At 42.7% G+C, this 25,654-nt stretch overlaps 1 protein-coding gene across 2 annotated transcripts in view; it reads left to right on the forward strand.

Annotated features, from left to right (window-relative positions):
* The window catches only part of RAB39A (RAB39A, member RAS oncogene family), a 75,750-nt gene extending 60,163 nt beyond the window's left edge, over nucleotides 1–15,587 (forward strand). Inside the window, exons 2-3 of one of the 2 annotated variants that reach the window (XR_003517424.1) lie at nucleotides 5,986–6,546; nucleotides 15,569–15,587. Coding sequence is in view for 1 of the 2 variants with exons in the window: in XM_027579335.2 (XP_027435136.1) it covers nucleotides 5,986–6,412 (427 nt within the window). In the remaining variant the exon portion in view is untranslated. Of the gene's footprint in view, nucleotides 1–5,985; nucleotides 10,588–15,568 lie in introns of those variants that run through there. The other variant, XM_027579335.2, reaches the window with a different exon arrangement.
* The last annotated feature ends 10,067 nt before the right edge of the window (nucleotides 15,588–25,654 follow it).

The following is a 25,654-nucleotide window of genomic DNA, read 5'->3' on the forward strand; positions in this document are numbered from 1 at the left end:
TCTTTGTTGAGCCCAATCACAGCCTCCGTCTCTCTGCCATGATCACTTTGAGTCCAAACTGGGGTAAAAATACGGACTGATAATTACATGACAGGATATTTTGTTTCAGCAGTTATCAGCAACTCCTCGACGGGGGGTTGGGGTGAGGAGTCGCATAGAATACAAGTATTCCCATGCTCCAGACCCATGTGCGCATACCTCTCCCCAGACCTTATTATCAGTCCTCCGATCTTGCTTTTTCCACCCTGCCAAACCCTTAGCCTCTGCTTACAAATTGGTGTAGATCCTTACCTACATCTTTCCTTCTCTTTCTCTGGAAAAAGTACCACTATAGTCCACAAATGGGAGGGGCTCTCTTTTCCACGAACCTTAACAGTCTACTATTGAGTGGGGCTGACCGGTGCCGGCAGACTGTGCCGAGCCATCTGTAAGGCAGACCTGAGTTTTCTCCTCTTTAGTTAGAGGGAAATCCCGATAAGGTTGAGAGGGTCCTGCAAAAGTGGCTGTGCTGGGTGTGTGAGCCTTGTTACTCTAGGTCCCCTCATGTCCCACCCCGGTCCTGCCCCTAGATTTGGCTTCTGCTTGGTGACAAAGTTCCAGCCTAGTGAAATAGGGAACACCTAGCTCTTGAGGAGCACTCAGATTACACACTTGCTTGGTGTTCCAGGCATTTAGTCTCTATCAAAGCCAGGTTTAAGCCAAGAACTATTTCTCAAAAGCCTAATAGCCCTTCACAAAGAGAGCATACCTTTATTCCAAAATGTCACTCCTGTAATTGTCCAGTGGAACCTTCTCCAGGCTTGACGGAGCATGCCAGTCTGCTGTGGATACTTCTGGCAGGTGCCATTAGATCTGATGGACCATGGGCCAAGTAGCCAAGCTGCTTGCATTGTAGCTTGGGCCAGCTGAAGGGACTTCTCTTGCTTTCAGCCCTATTAAGCTAGTAGCCTCTTGGGTCTCCCACTTAATGGGTCAGAGAAGCACATTCAAATACTATACAAGTGTCCTCCACAATCCAAAAAAGCCCACCAAGTATTATGCTTTTTTCTTGGTAGGGGGCATAAGATACCACAACTTACCTCTGGAGAGGTTGTTTTGTTTTGTTAAAGATTTTTTATTTATGTATTCATGAGAGACAGAGAGAGAGAGAGAGGCAGAGGGAGAAGCAGACTCCCAAGGAGCAGGGAGCCTGATGCGGGACTCGATCCCAGGACCCTGGGATCATGACCTGAGCCGAAGGCAGATGCTTAACCATCTGAGCCACCCAGGCGCCCCTTTTGGAGAGGTTTTAACAGCATGCCTTGGATTAAGGGACCACCCTCTCCCAAGAAACTTCACAGAAATGACTGACTACTGTATTTTCATGGGATATATGTTTAGGATGATATCTGTCTATCTATACTTAATTTATCCACTCTTCTCTAGCCACTGACATGTTCAAAGAATCTCAGTGACCTTGGTGTGAGAATAGAACACACTGCTAATCTGCTAATAGATCTTAATATTGGGCACTTTCTTTTTTTGCATTGCTAGTATCTCTTCCCTCAAACTTCCTCATTCTCTCTGCCACTTCTCCTGTTTCCCCAGTGGCTGTGTTCATGGCTTTACCAAATCAACCACTTATTCCCTCACTAAGAATGTCTGGAGTGCCCACTGTGTGCCAGGCACTTGAGAATCCCTGGATATTCGGTCACGAGCATAGACGTGGCACCTGCCTACGTTTCACAATTAGCAAACCAATATCCGGAATTCAGAAAGTGGAAAGGGGTGTCCGAGGTTAGTAACTCTTGCACACCATCCTTCTCCACCTCTTTCCACTTTAGTGGAATGAGCAGCTTGAGCATGCTGCAGTGGAAATGAGGTGGAAAAAAAAACAAAGCAAAGTGCTAACGTCTTCAGCACATGGAGAATGACCAAGCACTTGGCAGATGACAACAGATGACAGAGCCAGATGGCATAAGCCTCAAAGAAGTAGGGAAGTTTTTTTTTTTTTGTGGGGGGGGGAATCTTGTTTTGTTTTGCTTTGTTTTGTGTTTTATGACAGGGGTTGGGAGAGAATTATCTGGAAGTGGCATTGGGGAAGCAGAAGCCACCTCCTGATCCTATAGAATGAGCAGCTTGAGCATGCTGCAGGGGAAGCCACGTGGTCAGGAAATGAAATTACATACAGCAGGTGTCAAAAAGGCAAGACGACAGGAAAACATTCTGCCAGGAGGCTAGTCTTTGAATATGGGATAGGGGTGCCTAATAGCGTAGCATTCAAAGTGTAAAAGACCCAATAGGTTTCTCTATACTCAAAACCAGATTGGGGTGCCGGCTGGCTCAGTCGGTAGAGTGTGCAACTCTTGATCTCGGTGTTGTGACTTTGAGCCCTATGTTGGTTGTAGAGACTACTCAAAAATAAAATCTTTTTCTTTAAATGATTTTATTTGTTTGAGCGAGAGAGAGAGAGCATGAGCAGGGGGAGGGGCACAGGGAGAGGTAGAGGCAGACTCCCTGCTGAGCAGGGAGCCCAATGCAGTACTTGATCCCAGGACACTAGGATCATGACCTGAGCCAAAAGCAGATGCTCAACCGACCGAGCCACCCAGGAGCCCCCAAAATAAAATCTTAAAAAAAACCCACAAAAATCAGATCTTCCACTTGGGAGGAACGAGGGTCTGCTGAGAACTTGTATCCCTGAAGCTGTCCCCCACGATTCAACTTCCCTATTGCACCAGCATCATGCTGGATTTAGCGGGTGCTGTGTCCCCTTTCCAGTCTTGCCAGAGGGTAGCCTCGTAACTCTTCATTTTCTCATAACACACCTGAGACCAGGTTGGAATCAATTCATTTCTCTCGCCCTTCCTTCTCTCCTTCCTTCCATTTCCCCCTCCCCTAATTTTTTTTCCCCTTTAAATCACCCATTCATTCAGTGTGACTTTCAAAGCCCAGAAGGAAATAGTTAAAGTAACTTGCAGCAAGATGTTGTTGCTTGTAAAGAACTGTTACTCATCATTAACTCTGGAATTCTCTATAGGGAGGCTGACCTACATAGTTCTTTTAGGATCTGTACCTACTTCTTCTAACCCTTCCGAGAACTTCTGGAGACCTCAGTGTGCCCCAAGAGAGCAAGTCCAAAGAAAGATAGATGCTCCTCATCCCCTTCTGTAAGACCTGCCTTTCAAGGTCCAGTTTTCAGTCTGTAGCCCTGGATTTTCCCCTAAATAACTGACAGCAGGGATGCCCAGTTGTTTTAAGGGAAACTTACCCCCCACCCCAGGACAACCATACCTGAATCTGAAACTTAACCGTTTCAGAATTCTAAACCTCATATCCATACCCACACGCAGAAACTGAAGATCAAGTTATTATATAGAAAATGACACGTCATATTGAGACCATTTATTCCAATTAATCATTAGTAAGGGCTTTTTATAGTGTACATGGCGTATACTTGGCTATAATTTCGTTCTATAGAATAATTTGCCAACTGTATTCCCAGTGTCTGCAAAATTTAAATACAAAGGAGGGTGCCTGGGTGGCTCAGTTGGTTAAGAGACTGCCTTCGGCTCAGGTCATGATCCTGGAGTCGCGGGATCGAGTCCCGCATCGGGCTCCCTGCTCAGCAGGGAGTCTGCTTCTCCCTCTGACCCTCTTGCCTCTCCTACTCTCTGTCTCTCACTTTCTCTCTCTCAAATAAATAAATAAAATCTTTAAAAAAAATTAAATACAAAGGGCTAGAAAACAAGGCATTTTCTACAGAGTAAGATATGCCTCTGCCTAATGTATAAGCATTTCATCATTGAGTATTCAACTACAAAAGCGTGTCTTTATAAATTAAGCTAATGGTAGATTAAATAGGAGGGAGGGTAAAAGTAATGCAGACTTGGTGCTGAGTAAATTAAAGCTTTCAGTCTAATAACAGCCTTAATTACATTTCTTTTAAGGCACTGCACATCTGCCTAAATTCACATATGTCAAGATAAATCACAAAACAATAACGAACTACCCCTCAATTAAAAAAAAAAAAAAGCAGCAACTTAAATGAACTGCATTGTTTGAAGCCTGCCAAAGATAGTGGGAGATTTTTCTTATTGTCAGCGGCTGTGTAATACAGTAGTCCTTGAGAAAATATTGCTAAGTCACTTGAGAATCTCTCTACTAAGAATTCTGAAGAGGGGGCGCCTGGATGGCCCAGTCGGTTAAGCATCCGATTCTTGATTTTGGCTCAGGTCATGATCTCAGGGTCATGAGATCGAGCCCTGTGTCAAGGGAGTCTCCTGGGGATTCTCTCCCTCTCCCTCTGCCTCTCTCCCCTCTCTCTCATGCACTCTCTCTCTAAAGTAAACAAATCTTTTAAAAAAAGAATTCTGGAGCGCCTGGGTGGCTCAGTCGGTGAAGCATCTGCCTTCAGCTCAGGTCATGATCCCAGGGTCCTGGGATGGAGCCCCGCGTCGGGCTCCCTGCTCAATGGGGAGTCTGCTTCTCCTTCTCCCTCTGCTGCTCCCCCTGCTTGTGTTCCCTCTGTCAAATAAATAGATAAAATCTTAAAAAAAAAAAAAAAAAGAATTCTGAGGAGAAGCAGGGAAGCCAACGAAAGGGAAAGAAAAAAGAGCTGAAGTACTTTCTTCACACACCCACGACAAACGGTGCTTGCGGTATTGGGTCACTGAACTGAGCTGTGATTTCGGCAGTAAGGGTGATGAAGGTATACAAGAGGTGGGAAGAGTACCAGGTGCCCTACTGACCCCTCACAAGATCTTTGGGGGTCAGATGAGCTTAGTTAAAGATCATTTCAATGCTCAAGATCGTTGACAGCTTAAAAAACTGAGGCACGTGCCAGCCCACATACAGCACTGAGCACTTTCCCTCTCCAATAAGATTAATCAGTTCCAGTATAACAGATATTAAGTGACATCTGTCATTTGCCAGGCAGTGTGATTGTTAGATACTTAGAGGAAACACGACCCTCAAGGAGACTTGAATTGAGTGGGAGACATACCAACCAATCCAGTCTGCACCTTGTGAAAACAGAAATACTCATAATGGCAGTATGCCAACAGCTCAATGGAATTATAAGAGGATTGCCTGAGAGGGGTGGAGAACAAGAGGCCAGTGGCAGGGAAGGCTTCTCATATATATGATTTTTAAACTGATTCTTGAAGGAGAAATAGGAGGTCGCTAGGCAGAAAAGGGTAGAAGACATTCTAGGTAGAAAAAATAACATGTAAAGGCACGAAATACAAGAGTATGGCCTTGCCCTTGCCTCATGATTCAATCAGGAAGCAAACGGCATACTTGAAGGGTTTAACTGAAAGTTTGATGAGGTGGGAAGGGAGCATTTCTGGAAATGTGGGCAAGGTGAAGGGAGGGCATCAACAAAGGCTGGTGAGGCATTCGGAGTTAGCAATGATGAGAAGCCGTTCACCACCTGGCCAAAAGAGACAGGAGAGAGAACGGGACACACCCGAACCCAGTGGAACCCATTAGAAAGGCGCTACCCAACAGGAACTGTGACCAGAAACAGGAACACAGCTGCTTCTCGTCCACGGTCGGGCTGAGACAGAGAAGGGTAGATACCCGACCTCTTTCCTCTGGTCCCCAGCTGGGGCTTCCACGGGCTGGACCTCCCGGCAACTGGGCAACCTCTGCCCTTCACCAAAACTTTCTATATTCCTATTTTTAATCCCAGTAATGTAATAATTACTCTATCAGATACTTGAAAATAAAAACAAATCATAAGTGCGAGATGACGTACGACGGAAGTCCTTTAGTCTATCTAAGAGTAACTACACTTTAATGTTCTGTCGGTGGATGAAACCGCCTTGCCGGTTAGTTTCAGAGTACTTTTGTCCGCTTAAGACACTTCGTATTTGATTTATAAATTCGGGTTAAGTCACGTCAGGTTAGCTTCACATTTTATTATGGTGCTGCATTGCTTGAAAGAGGAGAGAAGCAGGACAATGTGTCCTTTGACAACCTGTTTTTCTACTTATTTTTCAGATCAATAACTCGATCTTATTATCGCAACTCAGTTGGTGGGTTTTTAGTGTTTGACATCACCAACCGACGCTCTTTCGAACATGTGAAAGATTGGCTAGAAGAGGCAAAAATGCACGTGCAGCCGTTTCGGATTGTGTTTCTGCTGGTGGGACACAAGTGTGACTTGGCTTCACAGCGACAGGTGACTAGGGAAGAAGCCGAAAACCTGTCCGCAGACTGTGGTATGAAGTATATAGAAACCTCCGCAAAAGATGCCACAAACGTCGAGGAGTCCTTTACAATCTTGACAAGAGACATTTATGAACTTATTAAAAGGGGGGACATCTGTATTCAAGATGGCTGGGAAGGGGTTAAGAGTGGTTTTGTTCCAAATACTGTGCATTCTTCCGAAGAGGCAGTGAAGCCCAGAAAAGAGTGCTTCTGCTGACTTCAAACAGGCCAAAGAACTAACGGGAACAGACTGGGTGTCATCTCAGGATAAATACCAACATGGACGGCAGAATGATGCAACGCAAACATTGGAGAAAGAGTTACAAGCCTGCGCTAACGCTGTTTTGTAAGGTATTTATTTCAGAGCACTATGCTTACCTGCTACACTACCAGATTGGGTATTTTGCTAAATTATCAGGCAAAGCAGACAACTTTTTCTTGAAACTCGAGTGTCTACAGAATTACTCCCTTTCTCACTTTGTTAGCGTACAACTGACCTTCATGTCCACGTATATCAATGTGACTCATTTTTCTTGACAGTTTAAAATGGGTTTTTTGTGCCTATGTAGTCTCACTGAAAAGATTTTATCAGGCATTATATTCTCACGAGTTAATTTGTTAATACTGAATAGTAAAGTGGATTTAAAAGTGCACTGTTCGCTTACAAAGTAAACAATCTCAGACATATCATCAGCTAGGACTAAAATAACAATTCCCTGTATAAGGTACCATGTTTTTAACCATTCTTTGAAATATTTATCCTCCCTTAATTTACCTGAACATAAGAAAATAAGTTTTATACTCATTTTTGTTCTCTGATTTATTGCTTTTGATAATTTTATGTTTTGTGAAGATATCTAAGGATCCAAGCAAAATATTTTATTGCAAATATTTATAAAAACAAAAATGAAGGACAATTCATCAGCAAATGTTTTGATGTTATAGTATATTGTCCTTATTTAGACAAGAAAAACAAATTTATTTATATACAGGCATTTTCAAAGAAAGTAAATGCAATTTACCCTGAACTATTGTCAAAATTATTGATATAGGTAAATATGGCATGTTCTTAGTGATCGCTTTGTTGTCCACGTAAGTTCTTGAATTTCCCCGTTTCTGGTACAAGAAAATTATAGGAAAGATTTCTGGACAAGGACGATTGGTTAGATGTTTCATATAATTAGCATTCAAATTGTATTTCAGTAAAACTAAAGATAGAATAATGAGTTAGGGCTATAAAATGACTTCTGAGTTTTCTAATTTTTAACTTATTGATTAAATTCTCTTCCTGGAAGGGACATTTTGATCACAAACTCAAATATTTTATAACCTGCATTTCTGTTCTGTTAACAATCCGTAATCACAAAGGGGCACCAAATGCAGCCCCCTTTTTGAAATCATGACTTTTACTGTTAAAATAGTAGCTCCATTTGTTTGAAAACCAAACTGATATGGTAGAAAGAACATTTAATGAGAAATCAGAAAGCCTGGGTCCTAAGCTTGCCTTTGCTGTACCAGTATTTGAGCATGAGTGAGTCACTTAACCTCGCTAAGCATCCGTGCTCTTAACTGTAAAATGAGGCTAATAACACCATTTATTGTGCTTCATGGAATTATTTTGAGAATCAAGTGGATCATGTGAAAAAGCTTCGTGAATAGAGAAAGCATTATGCAAATACGAGTGTGGTATCAGCTGCTCATGGGCATACTATTATATTTACAACGGATGAGAATTTTGTTTTCTCATATTCTTTCCCCTCATCCCCACGTTCTGCAGAGGGAGCAAAAGAAGGTGCATGCTTTCGTGGACCTGGGGGGTCATGTATGCCCTCTGCCCTCTTGCTCTGAAACACCACTCCTCCAAGGTGGAAATGATAGGGAGGGAAATCCCAGGAGACTTAATTCAGGCAGAACTCCTGTTTGAATGTGGTTTTTGTGCATCTTTGAAGTAGATATTTAATTATATTTTAAATACTTGTACATTTTCTAGGTTCATGGAAGTATTTTTAATAGTGCTTACGGAGAGAAGAGTATAAATTATAACATCACTGTAAGATTGTGGTTCTATTGTCAACATTTTCTTGATATCCTTGTATTAATTTCACTCGAGTGAGTTCAAACTGTAATTGATCAGATGAGAATAGCTGTCCCCCCAAATGTGAAGTCATCTATTTTTACTGCTACAATTTTAAATCTTGTAGTACAGTTTTCCATCGGTCCAAAATGGCACCAACTCAGAAACTGAGTATCTAACAACAATTTAAAGTACGGTCCCCTGGGCCTAATTGTAAAGTTAAACAGCTAAACTATAAAATACGATTTAAGTTTCAGTGGACACCCTTTATAATACTAACGTTGGGGTAAAACTAATATTTGGCCTAGAGGGTATGATGTGTTCCAAGATTTAGAATAGAACTAAAGAGTCAGACGCAAACAAATGGAAATGCAGGGCCCCCCAAAAGTTGATACTTCACCAAGGTCACACAAAAGCAGAAGCAAGCCTAGAACTCTGCCTAGTCAAGGTTCTTTCCATTACTCTGCTGTGTCGGGGTGTGTGTGTGTGTGTGTGTGTGTGTGTGTGTGTGTGCGCGCGCGCGCGCGTATGTGCGCGTGTGAGGTAAAGCAAAGGGAAAATATGATCTAGCTGAATCCACAAAATACTAAAACTGGGCCATAGCATTTTGAGGTTATAGAAGAGTTGTTTGTGGTGCAACAACACTAAAATGAACAATAACTACAAAGATCTGAGTTCTTATGCAAGATTGCCAAACATCTATATAACCTTAGCCAGATATTTTTATCCATATACATACATATATATATAAAATAACTAACCTATTTTCTTACACATAATTAGGAAGAATATGGATAATGGATAATGATGCCAAAATAGTAAAAATACTTGCTCCAGGCAAAACATTTTGACTAAGTGTCTTACGAGTCAGATATTCTTGAATCAGATATAATTGAAATTAATTAATTTAAAATGTACTTAATTTAAATTTAAACCTATTTAAATTTAAAATCAAAATGAATGGATGATGTAGCTAATTACTAAATATTTTAAATAAACATGATAAAGAAGAAATGAAAAACTATCTGATCATATAATACACTTGTCCCTGACAAACACTTCTCATCTTGAGCTGCGTTAACGCTTTCAGAGCATGTGGTAAATGTGATGGTTCATTAAATGGTAAGCTTAAGCCAAAATGATTTTGTAAACAGGATGCTTTTAAATGTGGCCTTTACATGCATAATAGTAGCCATCAAGATTTCTTTGAAAGTTTATACTAGGTTTCCAAAAGCCTCCAAGTCCTCCGTGATTTCTTTTTAGTGGCAACCAAAGCAGCCTTTATTACTGTTAAGGTAAATTTACCAATCTATTTATCCAACTTTACAGTATTCAAAAACTGAATCTATGGATTAATAAAATCCTTTTAAGAGTGCTTTTGATTTTATATTGCCTTTGGTTCAATCAAGTACAAAGCTTCCACTGACTTTAAAGAGTGCACTGTATTTGAATAATTTCCTTAGGTCTGACAGAGTGATAAGGATTTGAAAGACTAAAGACCCACTTCGGAAGCTAATTCATTTGTAACTGCCTGGAGAGATTTAGTTGGAAATACAAAGGAAACATGTAATCTTTAAGGAAAAAAAAAAAAGAAGAAGAAGAAAGAAAGAATATAAAGGCTTTAAAGTTAGATCCTTTGTATTTTAAAATAGAATACATTCCCAACAAGAAGCTAGCTTGTAAATTCCACAGCTGATAAATAGCCATCTCTGCTTCAAAATCTTTCTAAATCTCCATGTTTTCACTAAACTTTCCTGAGTGACCAGTCTTCACCTGATCTTAAAATAACTAACAAACTTTTCTCCTGAACTTGGATGAACTGCTACATGACTTGGTATTTCTATAATCCTAATCACTGATGAAAGTAGACACATGAGTGTTGAGCTGTGACAATCTATAGCAATCATTACAGACTCTGATTCGCTTCCTATACATCATCATGGCATAGAATAAATGAAGAGAAAAGAAAAATTTTAAAGATTATATTTTAAATTAGTGCTCCTTATTGTTACATCTGTCTGGAAAATTTCTTTGTCTTTTTTTAAATAGTGCCTAAAACATTGTCTTATCGATGTGCTCTTCGGTGACTAGTAATTAATGATTATTATGTTGAATTAATCCTATTAAATGTGGACTCCATATATATGGTTTTAATTTCTACATTCCATGGAGAAACAAACATGTTTTGCTACAGTCATCTCTTGCCAGTTTCTTTTCGAGTAACAGCCAATGGAAGAAAGACATGATATACATTTTTTGAAGTACGTTATTAGTGTTATTTGATTTTAAATAATGAATAAAAAGAATGAGAATGAGAACTGTGGTTGTCACAAGATTGTTACATTATCCATCTTTACTGGTGCTTTCAAAACAGAAGCAACGGTTTCTTGCAATTAAATGTATCCGTGTGTGTGTGTGTGTGTGTGTGTGTGTATTTACAAATGAAATGCAAATAAGAATCAGATCTGAAATCCCATATATGTTACATAATACCCTGGTGGAGTGTGGGGCAGAACCCCATAATCAAACATTTATATATGTACAGCAAAATGTGTGAATATTTACACTAAAAAATGTCTATAAATAACCTGTCATCAATTGAGGTCAGATTTTTTTTTTTTTTTGCCTGCCAAGTGAGTTATCAAGAGAATTATAGATTTTCAGAGCCTTTTGGGTTTCAGATTTAATGAAAAAGGATCATGGTCTTTTATTATGCCTTAACAGATAATTCAGAATTTGTGACTTTTCTCTAGTTAGTTCTTTGTCATACTTCAGCCTTGCACATAGCAAGGGCTCATTACATTTTGAATTGAGTTGTTCAGTCACACAGAAAAAGATTTCATAGCTTCTGCACAGATAACCAGTTACACATGTAAAATACTCACAACACTTAGCACATAGTAAGTACTCAATAAATGTCATCTTTTGTTTTTGTTTTTAGTAGTATTCTTACAACCACCGAATTGCCAACAAGCCAGTTTTAATCCCCATGATGCGCCAGAAACTAATTGCTGATAATTGCAATCTTACAGATCATTGCAAAGGGTCATGACTCTCTGAAATGGTCTGATCCTTAGAATGAGGGGAGAACGCTTTAGCAGGACAAACAGAAGATGACACTGTTCTTGGGCATGGCTGGCGTTCCCCGACAGCATCTGGCCAAAGGGACAGGTGCTCCAATGAGTGAAGCCACCCTGTCTCCACCTCTGAGCTAGAAACAGTCATCACCAGAAGAGTTAGTGAGTGTGTACAGTGTGGTGAGGACCCTGGGCCAAAGGACTGGGCTTCTTAGTTATGTATAAGATGATTATCGGTAGCACTGGTTTTTAAAAGATTTTTTGGAAGTAGCTTCATTGACCTAGAATCCACGTACCGTGCAATTCACCCATTTAAGACGTATCATTAGATGGTTTTTCAGATTTCACATACTCCAAAATGTGCAACCATCACCACAGTTTTAGAGCGTTTTTGTCGCCTCGGAAAGAAATCCCCACGCCCTGTAGCTATCACTCCTAACACCCCTCCCACTGCATCCCACCTGAGCCTTAAACAACCACTGAATCTACTCTGTGTCTCTATTTGCCTGTACCGGACGTTTTATATAAATGGAATCAAATGATATGTGGTCTTTTGTGCCTGGCTTCCTTCAGTTGGCATGTTTTTAAGGTAGTACCGTCCTTTTTTTTATTTTTATAGTGAGCTCTATGCCCAGTGTGGGACTTGAACCCACGACCCTGAGATCAAGAACTGAATGCTCTACCAACTGAGCCAGCCAGACACCCTGTACCGTTATTTTACTAAAAGAATCCCCACTATGTAAAAAATGTTAGCTCTTTGTACAAAATTTGGAAAATATAGAAAAATAGAAAGAAGGGGGCGCCTGGGTGGCTCAGTCGGTTAAACGTCCGACTCTTGGTTTCAGCTCAGGTCGTGATCGCAGGGTCGTGGGATCGAGCCCCATGTCAAGCTCCGTGCTCAGCGAAGAGTCTCCTCGTCTCTCTCCCTCTCTTCCCCCCCCCCCCGGCTCATGCTCTCTCTCCTTCTCTAAAATAAATTAATAAAATCTTTAAAAAAGAAAGAAGGAAAATCGCCATTAGACCCATCACCTGAAAAATGACTCTTTCAATATTTAATGTATTTCCTCTTTGTAATAATACAGCCATGTTGTAAAAAGAAAAAATCTAACAATAGAGATATAAAGTGGAAAGTGAAAACTTCCTTTTACCCTCTCCAACTCCATTTCCCTGTAAGAGACAATCACTGTTCACAATTTTTTATCTTTCATGTCTTTTCCCTATGTATTTATACATAAAATACACACATAATGGATGAAGGACCACACAAATGAGATCAGTTATAACACTGTTCTGTAACTTGCTTTTTGCACATAATAGGGTCTTAGACATCTCTTCTATTTTGAGACACGTTGATTTTGACAACTTCATAGAGTGCCACATATAGTGGGAAATAATGATTTATTTAACCACTCAATAATAAACGTTTAGATTGTTTCCAATTTTTTGCTACTATAAATAATGTTGCAATAAACATATTAGTGAACATATTTTTTGGGAAAATGTGTGAGTAATTTTGTCTGATGTATTCCCAGAAGTGTGCTGTGTCAGAGGTCAATGCACATATTTTTAGTAGATCTTGCCAAATTTCCTTTAAAAAGAGTAGGCCAGTGATATTTTCAAAAAGAGTTTATAAGAATATTTGTTTCCTCAGATCCTTCATTAATACCAAATAATGGCAAAATTTTGACATATTGACAAATGATGCGCAAAAATATTCTCATTTCATTTTATTTTTTTTAAATATTCTTTTTTAATTTGCATTTTTCTGTTCTGAGTCTGAGCCACATTCATAAATTAATCAATCATTTTTATTTCCTTGGTGAACTATCTACTAGTACCCTCTTCCCATTTTCAATTGGATTATTAGAATTTTTCTTACTGATTTTTTTAAAGACCATTTTCTATCATATGGACAGAAATGCTTTGTTTTGTATGTTGAGATTATTCTCTTGCAGCCAGTAATAGCTTGTGTATGTTATCTTTTGTTGTAAAGTTTTCATTTTCCTTCCTATCTTCTAGGATTTATGTCTTGATTAGGAACTTCTTCCCGGGGCGCCTGGGTGGCTCAGTCGTTGGGCGTCTGCCTTCGGCTCGGGTCGTGATCCCAGGGTCCTGGAATTGAGCCCCGCATCGGGCTCCCTGCTCGGCAGGAAGCCTGCTTCTCCCTCTCCTGCTCCCCCTGCTTGTGCTCCCTCTCTCGCTGTGTCTCTCGCTGTCAAATAAATAAAATGAAGTCTAAAAAAAAAAAAAAAAAAAGGAACTTCTTCCCTAGCCCAAAATTACAAAGCACTGTCATACATTTTGCTTTTTATGTTTACACTTTTATATGTCAGAATTTATTTGGACATAGGATTTTTTCCTGAATAGTCCATTGTTCCAACGTCATGCATTCCTTTCTCCAAACATTTGAATTAACATCTTTATCACAAAAGATTTACTTATCTATAGTGTAGCTCTCTGTGTGTCTGTACAGAATCTGTTTCCAGACTTCAGTTCTACTGATTGTCTATTATTGAGCTAATACCACACTTTAATTTATTGACTTTTTTTATTAGTTCAGTTTTTTAAGTTGGCTCCATGCCCAGCACGGAGTCCAACATGGAGCTCAAACTCACGACCCTGAGATCAAGACCTGAGCTGAGATCAAAAGTCAGATGCTTAACCGACTGAGCCAGCCAAGACCCCCCCAGAGTTTTTTTATTTTTAAGATTTTAAGTAATCTCTGTACCCCACCCACATGGGGCTCGAACTCAAGATTCCCAGATCAAGAGGAGCGTGCCAGGCGCGCCTGGGTGGCTCCGTCAGTTGAGCATCTGCCTTCTGCTCGGGTGGTGATCCTGGGGCCAGGAAACGAGCCCCGCATCGGGCTCCCTGCTCAAGGGAGAGTCTGCTTGTCCCTCTCTCCCTCTCTCCCTTCCCACTGGGCTTGTGCTCTCTCGCTCTTTCTCTCCATCACTCTCTCTCAAATAAATAAAATCTTAAAAAAAAAAGTCGCATGTTGCACCGACTAAGCCAGCCAGGCACCCCGAATCATTTACTGAAGTTTTAAAGTACCGTGCCGGAATGACTAACCCAACTGCTCTGAGCCCCTCCCGTGCCCATCAGCACCCGGACTGTGGTCTCTAAGTACTCTTTCCCTTTCAAAATAAAAAGCACCAGGGCTCTATGGTGAAATGGCTGCTTCTTGGTCTGGGGCAAGAAATGGACACAACGAGCCTGGACATCTTGTCGCACCAGGTAAGGAAGGTAAGGAAGCGATCCAGGAATTCTATGGACATACCAAAAGAACATGGGGACAAACCTGGAAAGGCCAAAGCTGGGACAATATGAACAACAAAATGAAAAGTAGTGGAGTAAAGTAGCATTGAATATTCTTAAATCTATGAGTTCAAGTGACAGTAAAAAAAACTCGTATTTCTTGGCATCTGGGTGGCTCAGTCAGTTAAGCATCTGGCGTGGTTTCAGTTCATGTCATGATCTCATGGGTCATTGTTTCGTGGGTACTGGGATTGAGCCCTGAGTCAGGGTCCGAACTCAGCAGGGAGTCTGCTTGAGGATTCTCTCCCTCTGCCCCTCCCCCCAACACTTGAGCTTGCTCATGCTCTCACTCTCTCTCTCTCTCAAAATAAATAAATGTCTAAAAAAAAGAACAAAACTCGTATTTCTATTCCACGATTCCCAGACCCATGTATTCAGGCTATGGAGGAGGCTACACTATATTAATGGTCCCTGATCCAGAGCGTATACTGCACTGTGTAAGACAGAACCGCATACTTTCGGGTTTTATCTCCTACATGGCGCTGTAACTGAGTCTTCAGTAAGTGAGTTCACCTTTCAATTAGGCCAGCTGCTTCTGATGATAAAGTACGTGGTAGAACCAAAGAATTCTGGAAGCATGGGCCCCCTGCGGCACTGCCTTTGCTGTGAAATTGGTTTCTTGGTCAGACACGGCACTATGGGGAATGCCATTGGTTGGATAAGGCATCCAGCATCCTGTGAGCTCAGGGTGCGCAGCGCAGCTGAAAGCATTGCGGACAATGAAGGTAAAACCACATCCAGAATATGTATCTCTTCCAGGAAGAGCAAACCTCCGCACCTTCCGAGATGGAAAAGTTTCAGTGTAAATTATCTGGCAGTGGGTGGCTGGTTGGTCCCTGCCTAGGGGATCCCCAAGACCACACCCAGTGGTCAACCCCGGATATGCCACGTCTCTCTTATAAAGGAGTGTTGCTGTGCTTGGCGGCTCTAAAGGACACGGACTCATGAAGGGGATTCATGGCCGATAGACGCTTGCTGCTTCATGGTCAAGCTCTTCACTTCTACCAGTGCCCAGCTTTATGCCAGAGTTGTTAAAAAGGCATAGAGTGGCACCTGGGTGGCTCAGTCGGTTACAACCTACATGCGATTTGGGCTCGGGTCATGATCTCATGGATTGTGAGATCGAGCCCCCCATGTGGCTCCGAGCTCAGTGGGGCGTCGGCTTGAGATTCTCTCTCTCTCAAACGAATAAATACAATCTTTAAAAAACATTAAAAAATAATAAAATAAAAAGGCATATAATTCTCTGCTCTACGTGGAATGACTTTGATCAGGAACCCAAGGGGCTGCTTGTGATTCTCCCACGGGGTCTCACCGTAGACTCTGCAGTGTCTTTGCTAAGCTCTAACAGTAGAGGGTCTGCTGGTTTTGGGTCCGAGTAGTAGGGCCACTTGCAACACAATTTGGGCCTGCTATGGAGCCCTTTCCTCTTCTGGAAACCCAGGGTATGGGTTGGAGCAGTATTATCTGCTGGGGACTAAGTTATCTTCAGAACTTGAGGAGGCCCAACAGCCTTTGTACGTCCTCCTCCAAGGTAAGACGCAACAGCTTGTTCTTGAGTTTAGATAGAACGTCTCAGCATGCAGCTGATCACCTGACCCTCAACAATCCTAGTGTTGTGGCGGGTTCTCGAAGCCTCGTAGGGTTTACCTCACGCCTCTGCAGTACGTGCGTCTCACCGAGGCTTTCGGCATACAAACCAGTCATTCCACCTCAAGGACGTCCTTTATCGATATGGTGTTACACGGGAGGCTAGGATAGTCCCGGTGTCTTCGGCCTGTAGTACGACAAAGCTCACGAGGGTTGACATGACCCTGGGGCGAAACTGTAGCTTTTCACTCTTGTCCCTTCCATGTGAACGTGAACTGTTTCTGATCCCCTTTTCTGTTATGAAGAACGTAGTCACAAAACCAAAAGCCTTGAGCCATGGACCCAGGACCATTGATCTCCTCCAGAAAAGAGAGCATTAGCTGGGACAGAATAACGCTACAATTTGGTACTGTTGGTGCTGCAATTGGTTGAGTTTGGTCGCCTACTGTCCTTCTCTAAAATGAAGGCAAGACTGGTGAATTACATGGAGATGTGATGAGGATTATCACACCTGAATTCTAGACTCTTTAAGAATAGCCCGAATTTTCACCATTTCCCTGAGGATATAATATTTCTTCTCCTGGCCAGGGCAGAGGCTCTTTGGCCTTCCCCATATGCTAGTTTTTATTTAGTTCACAGACTAATTACCCAAGATGGTGTGCCAGCTACCACGTGTGTCTATTTCAATTACATCAGAGGACTGGGGGAAAGGACCACTGGGTGAGTCTGTAGATGCAGTGGACCCGCTGGAAGCCGGAACTAGTCAAGTGTATCATTTATTACCTGATCCCCATATGTCCCCATTCTAACAGTGGGACTACGATGACGCTTTCAGTCTCTGAATGTCAAAGTCAACATGTACCCTGTGTCAAATGGTCCTTGAAATATTTGGGTATTCCCCTTTCCCAAATGCATAGTTGCCAAAGTAAATGGCTGTAGGTCTCTTTGGGAAAAGACAGGAGAAATCATCACTATGTACACTCACTGAGATGTTGTGGGGTCCTTCCTTCTGGGGACCCAACTTCTTCAAAAGTCAATAGATTCTGGGTCTGAAAACTGGGTAAGGGAATGTGACTTTTTTTTTTTTTTTTTTTTTGGAGTGACTGCCCTGAACCTCCTGATCATACATCCTTGATTTTTTTTTTTTTTGATGGTATAAATTGCCATATACCACTCTGGCTGCCCATCTCTTAGCAGCAGAGCCATTGTATTAGTCAGGTTCCCCAGAGGATTAGTTCCAGAGAACCAGTCAGGTGTATATATTGAAGATATTCATTATGAGAAATTAGCTCATAAGACTGTGGGGTCTGACAAGTCCAGAATCTGCAGGGTGGGCAGACAGGAGACCCTGAATTCCAGCCTGAGTCTGAAGGCCACCTACTGAAAAATCAAGAAGAGTTAGTGTTGCAGATGAGATCCAAAGTCAGTCCACTGGACAATTCTCTTGCTAGGACAGGTGGGTCTTTTTGTTCTATTCAGGCCTTCAGCTGACTGGATGAGTCCCACTCATCTTGTGGAGTACAATCTGCTTTACTCAAAGTCGACTGATTTAAATGTCAATCTCATCCAAAAACTACTCTCACAGAAACACCCGGAAAAATATTTGACCAACTATCTGGGCACCCGGTGGCTCAGCCAAGTTGACACATAAACCATCAAGGGCACCATGTTCTATCCAGCATCTCAATAACTCTCTGTGGATCAGGCACCCCTGACCTTAAGGTATATTATGATAATTGTGTCCACATGATTTCCTGATGGTTAAGCCTTGCCACCTAATGACTTGTTTTAGAGTGTCCTGTCAGCCCAGATCCCATCAGGAAGCCAGTTCTGTAGGGCCTCTCCCACCACCATCCCTGGGCTCTAGAGGAGAGCCACACCTGAACATCCTAGTGAGTCACACCCGTGACCCTCTGACCAGGACGTTCCTTCACATTCCTTCTTGTCTTGCTACGTGATGTATCTTTCGGGCCATCCTGGGCAACACCATCACCGGGAGAATTTTCCGCTCTACCTACTACATCCACTTTGGCAAGCTCACTTCTCTGAGCGTTTTAACCCTTCTATGATCGGTCACGGCAGTTCTAGCATTCCAACCTCCTTGAGTGTGACATGACTTCTCTGTTTCTGGAGGGCATCCTAGGAGCAAATTGGAACCATTTCCTGGGGTTCTTGCCAGAGCATGAAATCCAAGACGCTGTGAAAATTCTCCCAAATCAGTAAGATTTCCCTTATCCAACTCTATGTCCTGGCCTGTTGATGAAGCACGTTCAGAAGCCAGTAGTCTGCGCAGCCCCCCAGCCCCTACCCACACCTACGGGCAGTCTTGCGATTCCTTTTGGAATGTAGTCTCTTTTCTCCCTTATCTGGCCCAACACAGTCTTGACTGGGTTACATTGTGACTTAACCATGATTCAGGCCTGGAGAGGATGCACATGTTGCCTTGTGTGGGGGAAAAAAAAAAAAAAAATCTCTGCATCATCAGCAAGCCAAGGGAGAAGAGCTGGTTCTTAATGGTGAGGGGTGGGCTCTCAGGCTCAGAGGTTTGAGCTGATGATTCAAGACTCTGTAGGTCATCATGTCTGAGGACTAGATGTCCTCAGTCCATGTGTCAGGTTCCCCTTCCTTTTCAATCAAGGCTCTGACCTTGGCATAGAAGACCTGCCTTGTAGGGCGTTGAACTCTCTCTGGAGCTCAGCTACTCTGAAGAGTAAGCCCTGGGCCTGGTGTTGGCCTACTGTACCCTCCCGCTGTCAGAGATGACGGCCTCTGTGTAAGCCATCAGGGGCACCTCCTGGACTTCACAGGTAGTCTGCAATTGGCAATTCATGCTCTCAGATTTTCATCATCATTTTTTTGTACTTTGTGATAGCCACCCAACACCATTGTATGTATGGTTACTATTGTCACTGTCTTACAGTTAGCCTATATTACTCACACACCTGATATAGTGCACCAGCTAATGGCTTTCCTTCCAGCATATATCGAATAATTCACCACTGGACAAAATTTGAACAATCTGTAATGGTGTCTTCATCATAATAGTAGGAAGTGATTCAGTCTAAAACCCCATTTTAGCTGCTTCTCTATGGAAACCCTCCTTCCTGGTAACCACTGTCATAGGACAGATTTTCCAGGAAGCTGACTCTGAGACAGAGTTAGGTGGAGATGGCTGGGCCTTTTATTCTTTTTGTTGAGAAGTTGTAGGAGGCAGGCCTCCCAGAAGAGGTGTGGCCTTGGGTGAGGTGGCAGTCCCTGCGGGGACTGAACAGAGTGTTACCAGCAGACATCCGAGCTGGGACAATGTGCCTTTCATGGAAGGGGGATCAGAGTGGGGAATCTCAGAAGCTTACAAGTTAGAACATCAACCGTGTGGGTTGTGTTGATTCAGCTGTAAGAAAGAAGTAACCATCAGGAAAAACTGAATATTTAAATAATACCAAGATATCGTGTTGATTTTTTGGTGCAATATTGGTTTATTTTTGTGTTTTTAGATGGAACCCTTACCTTTTACAGATGCATACTAAAATGTTGATGACAGGCTATCTGGGACTTTCTTCAAAATAATAGATTAGAAGTATACGTGGGACAAGAGTGACTGAATCTCTGGTATGGACGGGAGACAAAACAATGGGCCGCTCCCAAAGGGTGTCCATGTTCTGATCTCCAGGACAAAAAAGAATGTTGCGGGTGTGATTACTTGATTAGCGGGAAGATGACCCTGGATTTTCCAGGTGAGCCGCATGTAATCACAAGAGTCCTTATGAGAGGGTCAAAGCCAAAAGAGAAGATGACCATGTGGCAGTAGAAGCAAGCAGAATCAAAGAGACAGAAGATGCTGTGCTGCTGGTCAGCTGGCTGGAGGAGGGAGCCACCCGCCACAGAAGGCAGGCAGCCACTAGAAGGCGGGAAAGGCAAGGAACAGATTTTTCCCAGAACCTTCAGAAGAAATGCAGCCCTGCCAACACCTTGATTTTGTACTTTCAACCTCCAGAAGAGTAAGGGACTAAATCTGTATTGTTTTAAGCAACTACATTTATGGTAATTTGTTAGAGCAGCTGTATGAATCTAGTACTGTAGCCATATGGAGTTCCATTGTGATAGTTTTCTACTTTTGTGAAATTCCTTTTTTTAAAAAGATTCTATTTATTTATTATTTGAGAGAGAGAGATTGAGAGAATGAGTGGGAGGAGGGGTGGAGGCAGAGGGAGAAGCAGACTCCCCAGAAGCAGGGAGCCTGACACAGGACTCGATCCCAGGACCCCAGGATCATGACCTGAGCCGAAGGCAGCCGATCAACCAACTGAGCCACCCAGGTGTCCCTACTTCTGTGAAATTTCTTATGGTAAAAAAGTGTTCTGAGAACTAAAAGAAAGCCCCCATTGAAAAAGTAAAGCACCTGGGTGGCTCCGTCAGTTGAGCATCTGCCTTTGGCTCAGGTCATGATCTCAGGGTCCTGGGATCAAGTTCCACAACCTTGCTTAGCAGGAAGCCTGCTTCTCCCTCTGCCCCTCACCCTGCTCTCGTGCTCTCTCTCAAAGAAATAAATAACATCTTTGAAAAGAAAAAGAAAAAGGAAATGTAATATGGGTTGATATGTAGTTGGGCAAGTCCTCCTTTGCTTTTTTATTTATCTATTTATTTCTCTGGGTTTTTTTATTTTTTATTTTTTTGCTGTTCTTCCACATGTTTCTTCCAAATACATTTTCAGTCGCCTTGTCAAGTTTCTGTAAACAAACAAACAAAATCATGTAAGTCTTTTATCAGAATTTTATTGAATATACAAATTAATTTAGGGGAAACCATATCAAAGGTAATGTAACCGGATGTCCCTGCTAGTCTGAGCTGATTCTTGTGTATGTCCAGTGGATGGACTCCGGCTATGAAACCTTGTAAGCTGCCCCAGTCGAAGGAGGGCTGTTGTATTCCAGGCACCCCATCGACAACTGAGTGGGTGAGTTCTATTCAGAGAGAAGAGAGGGAAAAAAAGACACCTGGCCTCCCTTTCAAGACATATTCTCCAGCACAGCTTTACTACCATACTGTAAATATTTTATGCCCTACTCTTCGCCTTATGTTTATTGTCCATTGGCTCATCATTAGTTTCTAACTGTATTATCTGAAATCATCAATACATTGTAAATGATGGAGCTAGGTGAAGCTGAGTGCAAGCAGCATTGATCCTGAGCATTTTGAAGGATGCCCTGGAGACTAACAAAATAAAACAAAACAAAAAGAGTGAAGGGGAGAAGCGGGGGTTGGTGGACGAAGTGGCAAAAGTATGGTTTTGATATTGATGTGACACCAGGGCACCTGCCTGGCTCAGTCGGAAAAGCCTGTGACTCTTGATCTTGGGGTTGTGAGTTCGAGTCCCACGTTGGGTGTAGAGATAACTAAAATAAATAAACTTTAAAAATGTATTGATGTGATTTCGTTGCCTGGGGATGTTTTAATTTCATAAGTCAAGTATTTATTAAGCAAAATAAAGCAGATACATCCTCTGTGCTACAACGACTGGATTGCTTTGGCAGCGAAAAATACTCTGACAATTTACTTCGGGTTTAATTCAATTAGGAAATTGAGTTTCATGTAGAAAGTCTGTAAATTCTATTACTAAGATATTATTTTCATAATTCATCCTTATCTTGTAAACTGTCTAAACAGAGAATTTAAAAATAAATTGGATAAGGCTTTTGAATGATAGTAGCTTGGGTAGAATTACTATTATAGGATTTAAAAAAATTCTAATTAGATGAGGTCTCCAAGTGATAGCATGAATAAAAATGTTATAATTGGCCAACAGCTGCTAATTTCTGTTTCTTCCACTTAGCACTAATTAGGCAAGATAAAGTTGCTTGTTTTTTCTGGTACTGGGAAAGTGAATAAATGTCTGTGTAATTATAGATAATGAAACAAGTATTAGAAGTATTAGCGTGTCTGTGTGGGGGGGCTTTCCAGGTTCTTTGAGATCCCCCTTAAGCCCCAAATCAAGTCGTCTCAGAGGGCAGCTCCTGCCCCTGTAGTTAACTCATGTTATCACGAGGGGGAGCGCGTGAGACGGAGCTTTGAACACTCCCCATCCCAGCGGCTGCAAATCCAACAGTGGTCGCTGGAGGGCAGCAGAAGGCAAAGTTAAGGAGCGCAGACTTAAAACCTCTGACTTGCCTTTTTCCAAGAAGGAAAAGTTTCCACCTGCCGGGGAACTATTCAGTGGGAGAGGAAGGGAATGAGGAAGAGGTTGACCTGGGCACTGGAACAAACAAGTCCAGCAGAAACGTCCGAAAACTTGGAGCCATCTGCGGGTTAATCGCCCCTCTCCTCCGTGAAGAAGAGTTAGGGTATATTGTGAGAGTAAGGAGAGACCCACAGATGTAACAGGAGCAAAAAAGATGTAGGCTCTGAGTCTTTGATGAGGCAGCCTCAGAGAAGATAAGAAGAATCAGGTCTAGAAGTGAAGATTCAACCCCACAGTTCAAGCAAAACATGCCTTGAGCATATTTCTGTTAATATTTTTCTGTGAAACCATCCTTCAGACAAGAGGAGCATTAAATCCCAAATCTGAAGACTTGGATCTAGTTTCAATCACCAACACTAGCTGATATGGTGGAAGATAATTTGACTCCAAGCACGTTCATAGGATACAAGTTGGTCAACCCAACAAGTTGGTTAAAATATCTATTTGTTCCAGATATCATATACCCAATCACTGGTTTTTCAAGAACTGACAATTCTGGGGCTTCACGGTGTTGTTTTGCAATATTTTTCATCTTTAGACACTTTTTCTATTTTTAAGGATTTGGGGGTTGTTTTCCATTACATAAATAGAATATCATAAGCTCCATATTATTTAATTCATCCTTGTCTAGAAAATACAATTAAAGCATAAGCTTCAGGTGTTGGTTAACAATTGTTAATGAAGAAGCTGGAAAGAACAGGTGGCAATTCATCAGTTGCTTTGAGAACACTAGCCTCAAACTAGTTATTAAAATTTGTTCCCCAGAATTCTCAGTACTTTGGTTAAGCCTGTGTTTCCCCCTGGGTTCCCTGCTCCTTCTAATAAGGATCAAGAAAATTCCTGGGGCCCTGGCTGGCTCAGTTGGTGGAGTGTGCAACTCTTGATCTTGGGGTTGTGAGTTCAAGCCCCACATTGGGTGTGGAGATTGCTTAAAATTCTTAAAAAAAAAAAAAGAGAGAGAGAGAGAATTCCCAAGAATCCTCTGGATTTGAATGGAGTAGGAGCGCCCTTTCCCAGCTTCCGCACTTTCAGCTGTAACAGAGAAGAGAGGATGCTAGAACTCTATGTGCTTCTGGCAAGATCCCAACCCGGCCCTACTGCCTCACACACACACACACACACACACACACACACACACACCCCGCCCCATACCTGCTCTTACACTATTATGACCAATCTCATTATGCCTTTAGCCTTGTGTTGTCTGTATCCACAACAAGTCCCGATACCTAGGTTACCCCTCGGTACTGATCCCCTTCTGATGCCATCTCCCACTTCCCTAACTGCCACGCCGCTGGACAGGCAGTAAAATCCTCTGTTGCCTCAAACTCTTCTCTTTACTTTCTTATTCTCGGTGAAGCTTGATTCACCCCTGAAGTCATTGCTTCTCCTGCATTTCTCTCGCAAGATGTTTGATGTACCCCTGGGCCTGGAGCTCGGGTGCTGGTCTTCTTTGCTCCCCACTGCCACTTCCAAATTAACCTCTCCCTCTTTCCTAGAAGCACTCAGTTTTGAGTCAGATGTCAATGGACGATCCATCCACTAACCCTCCTTGTCACCATCACGTGCCAACCCCTGAGGTCATACTCGCTCATTCTTTAATTAGTTTAAGTCCTGACTCACTATAATTCCCTCCCTAATGACCCCTGTCGTAATTCTTAGTGATTTCAATATTAACATGGGAGATTATTAGTACTCTGGTGTTTTAGTAAGGTTTCTCCTGAAACAAGGACTTGACATACCAGTGGCTTATTTGGGAGATAATCCAGGAATTGGGAACTAGGGAGCAACAGAATAAGATAGGGAAGGTGGAAAAGCCTCGGCAAAAGTGTGACATCAAGGTCACTGCCATGAACACGGAGACTAGCCCCCTCTTTCCCGGGGCTCCTGTCCTCCAGCCTGCCTCAGCCACCCGCCCCCTGCCACCGTCAACAGCCTGAGCTCCGTTTCACCCTCCAACCACCTCCTCGCATCGTTCCTACCAGCTCAGTCCCCTGTTGTGCCTTGACTCCAGCAGTCCTTAGGCTCTCACCCAGTACTTCGGTCCTTCTGTCTTTTCGCTGTTCTTCACCATCCCGATTCAGCTTTAATCCCACGGTCAATCCTCACACTTACGCTTTCACATGTATGCTCAACTGCCTCCATCGTCCTGCCTCAGCACAACCCCAGCCTTGGTCCCGTCCGTTCTATACCTATTCACTGCCTCTGTCGGGGCCCCTGAATGTGGCTCGCGAGCTGTGAGACCTTGGGCACATCACCTAGCCCTGCCGAGTCTCAGTTGCCTTAGCTACGCTGAGCAGTCTCAACTAAAATTCAGAACCAGTAGTCTCAAGGGCATCCTTGGAGCTGCCTAGGAATCCGAATGCACTTCCTCGGTCCCTTCACTCTCCCTCCGCCGCAAAAATCCTAATCTCCCATCTTCCTTTCTCACAACGTCCTCACTGTCAGGCTTCCAACGTGGGCGGCGGAGCGCTCAGAAGACAAGGATGCTCCCAGCCGACAGCCCATTTGTGCGTGGTGCCCCGCTGCTAGGTGTGAGTGTCCCTGCCCCGGGCCAAGGCCAACCCGCTCCTCATCAGGACAACAGTTCCGGCAGTGCCCCACCCTTCTGCATCATCGTTTTTTCCCTCCTACCGGATCATTCACATCAGCCGGATGTGAAGTTTAAATGATCCTTAAGTTCTCCACGAGGAGGGCAGAATTCCAGCATTACAAGTATCCATCTTTGTAAAGTGCACGGTGCCCGACACAGAGTATTATATGTGTTAGCTCTCATTGTCCTATGTATGGAGTGCTTACATGTATAATACATTATGCTTTACATGCATTATCATATTTAAACTTTTTTTAAATTTTTCTTAAAGATTTTATTCATCCGAGAGAGAGAGAGAGACTGTGTGGGCTCGCACACGCGCGAGCACGGCAGGGGCAGAGGGAGAGGAACAAGCAGACTCTGCTAAGCAGGGAACCCACCGAGGGCTCGATCCCACAACCCTGAGATCATGACCTGAGCCAAAACTAAGAGTTGGAGGCTTAACCAACGGAGCCACCCAGGCGGGCGCCCCCATATTTAATCTTTAAAGTAACTCCATGAAAAAGAAAAAAAACCTCTATGATGCAGATGCTATTTTTTTTTAAAGATTTTATTTATTTATTTGAGAGTGA

The sequence above is a fragment of the Zalophus californianus genome, chromosome 11 (genome assembly GCF_009762305.2).
Source record: "Zalophus californianus isolate mZalCal1 chromosome 11, mZalCal1.pri.v2, whole genome shotgun sequence".
Lineage (NCBI taxonomy): Eukaryota > Metazoa > Chordata > Mammalia > Carnivora > Otariidae > Zalophus > Zalophus californianus.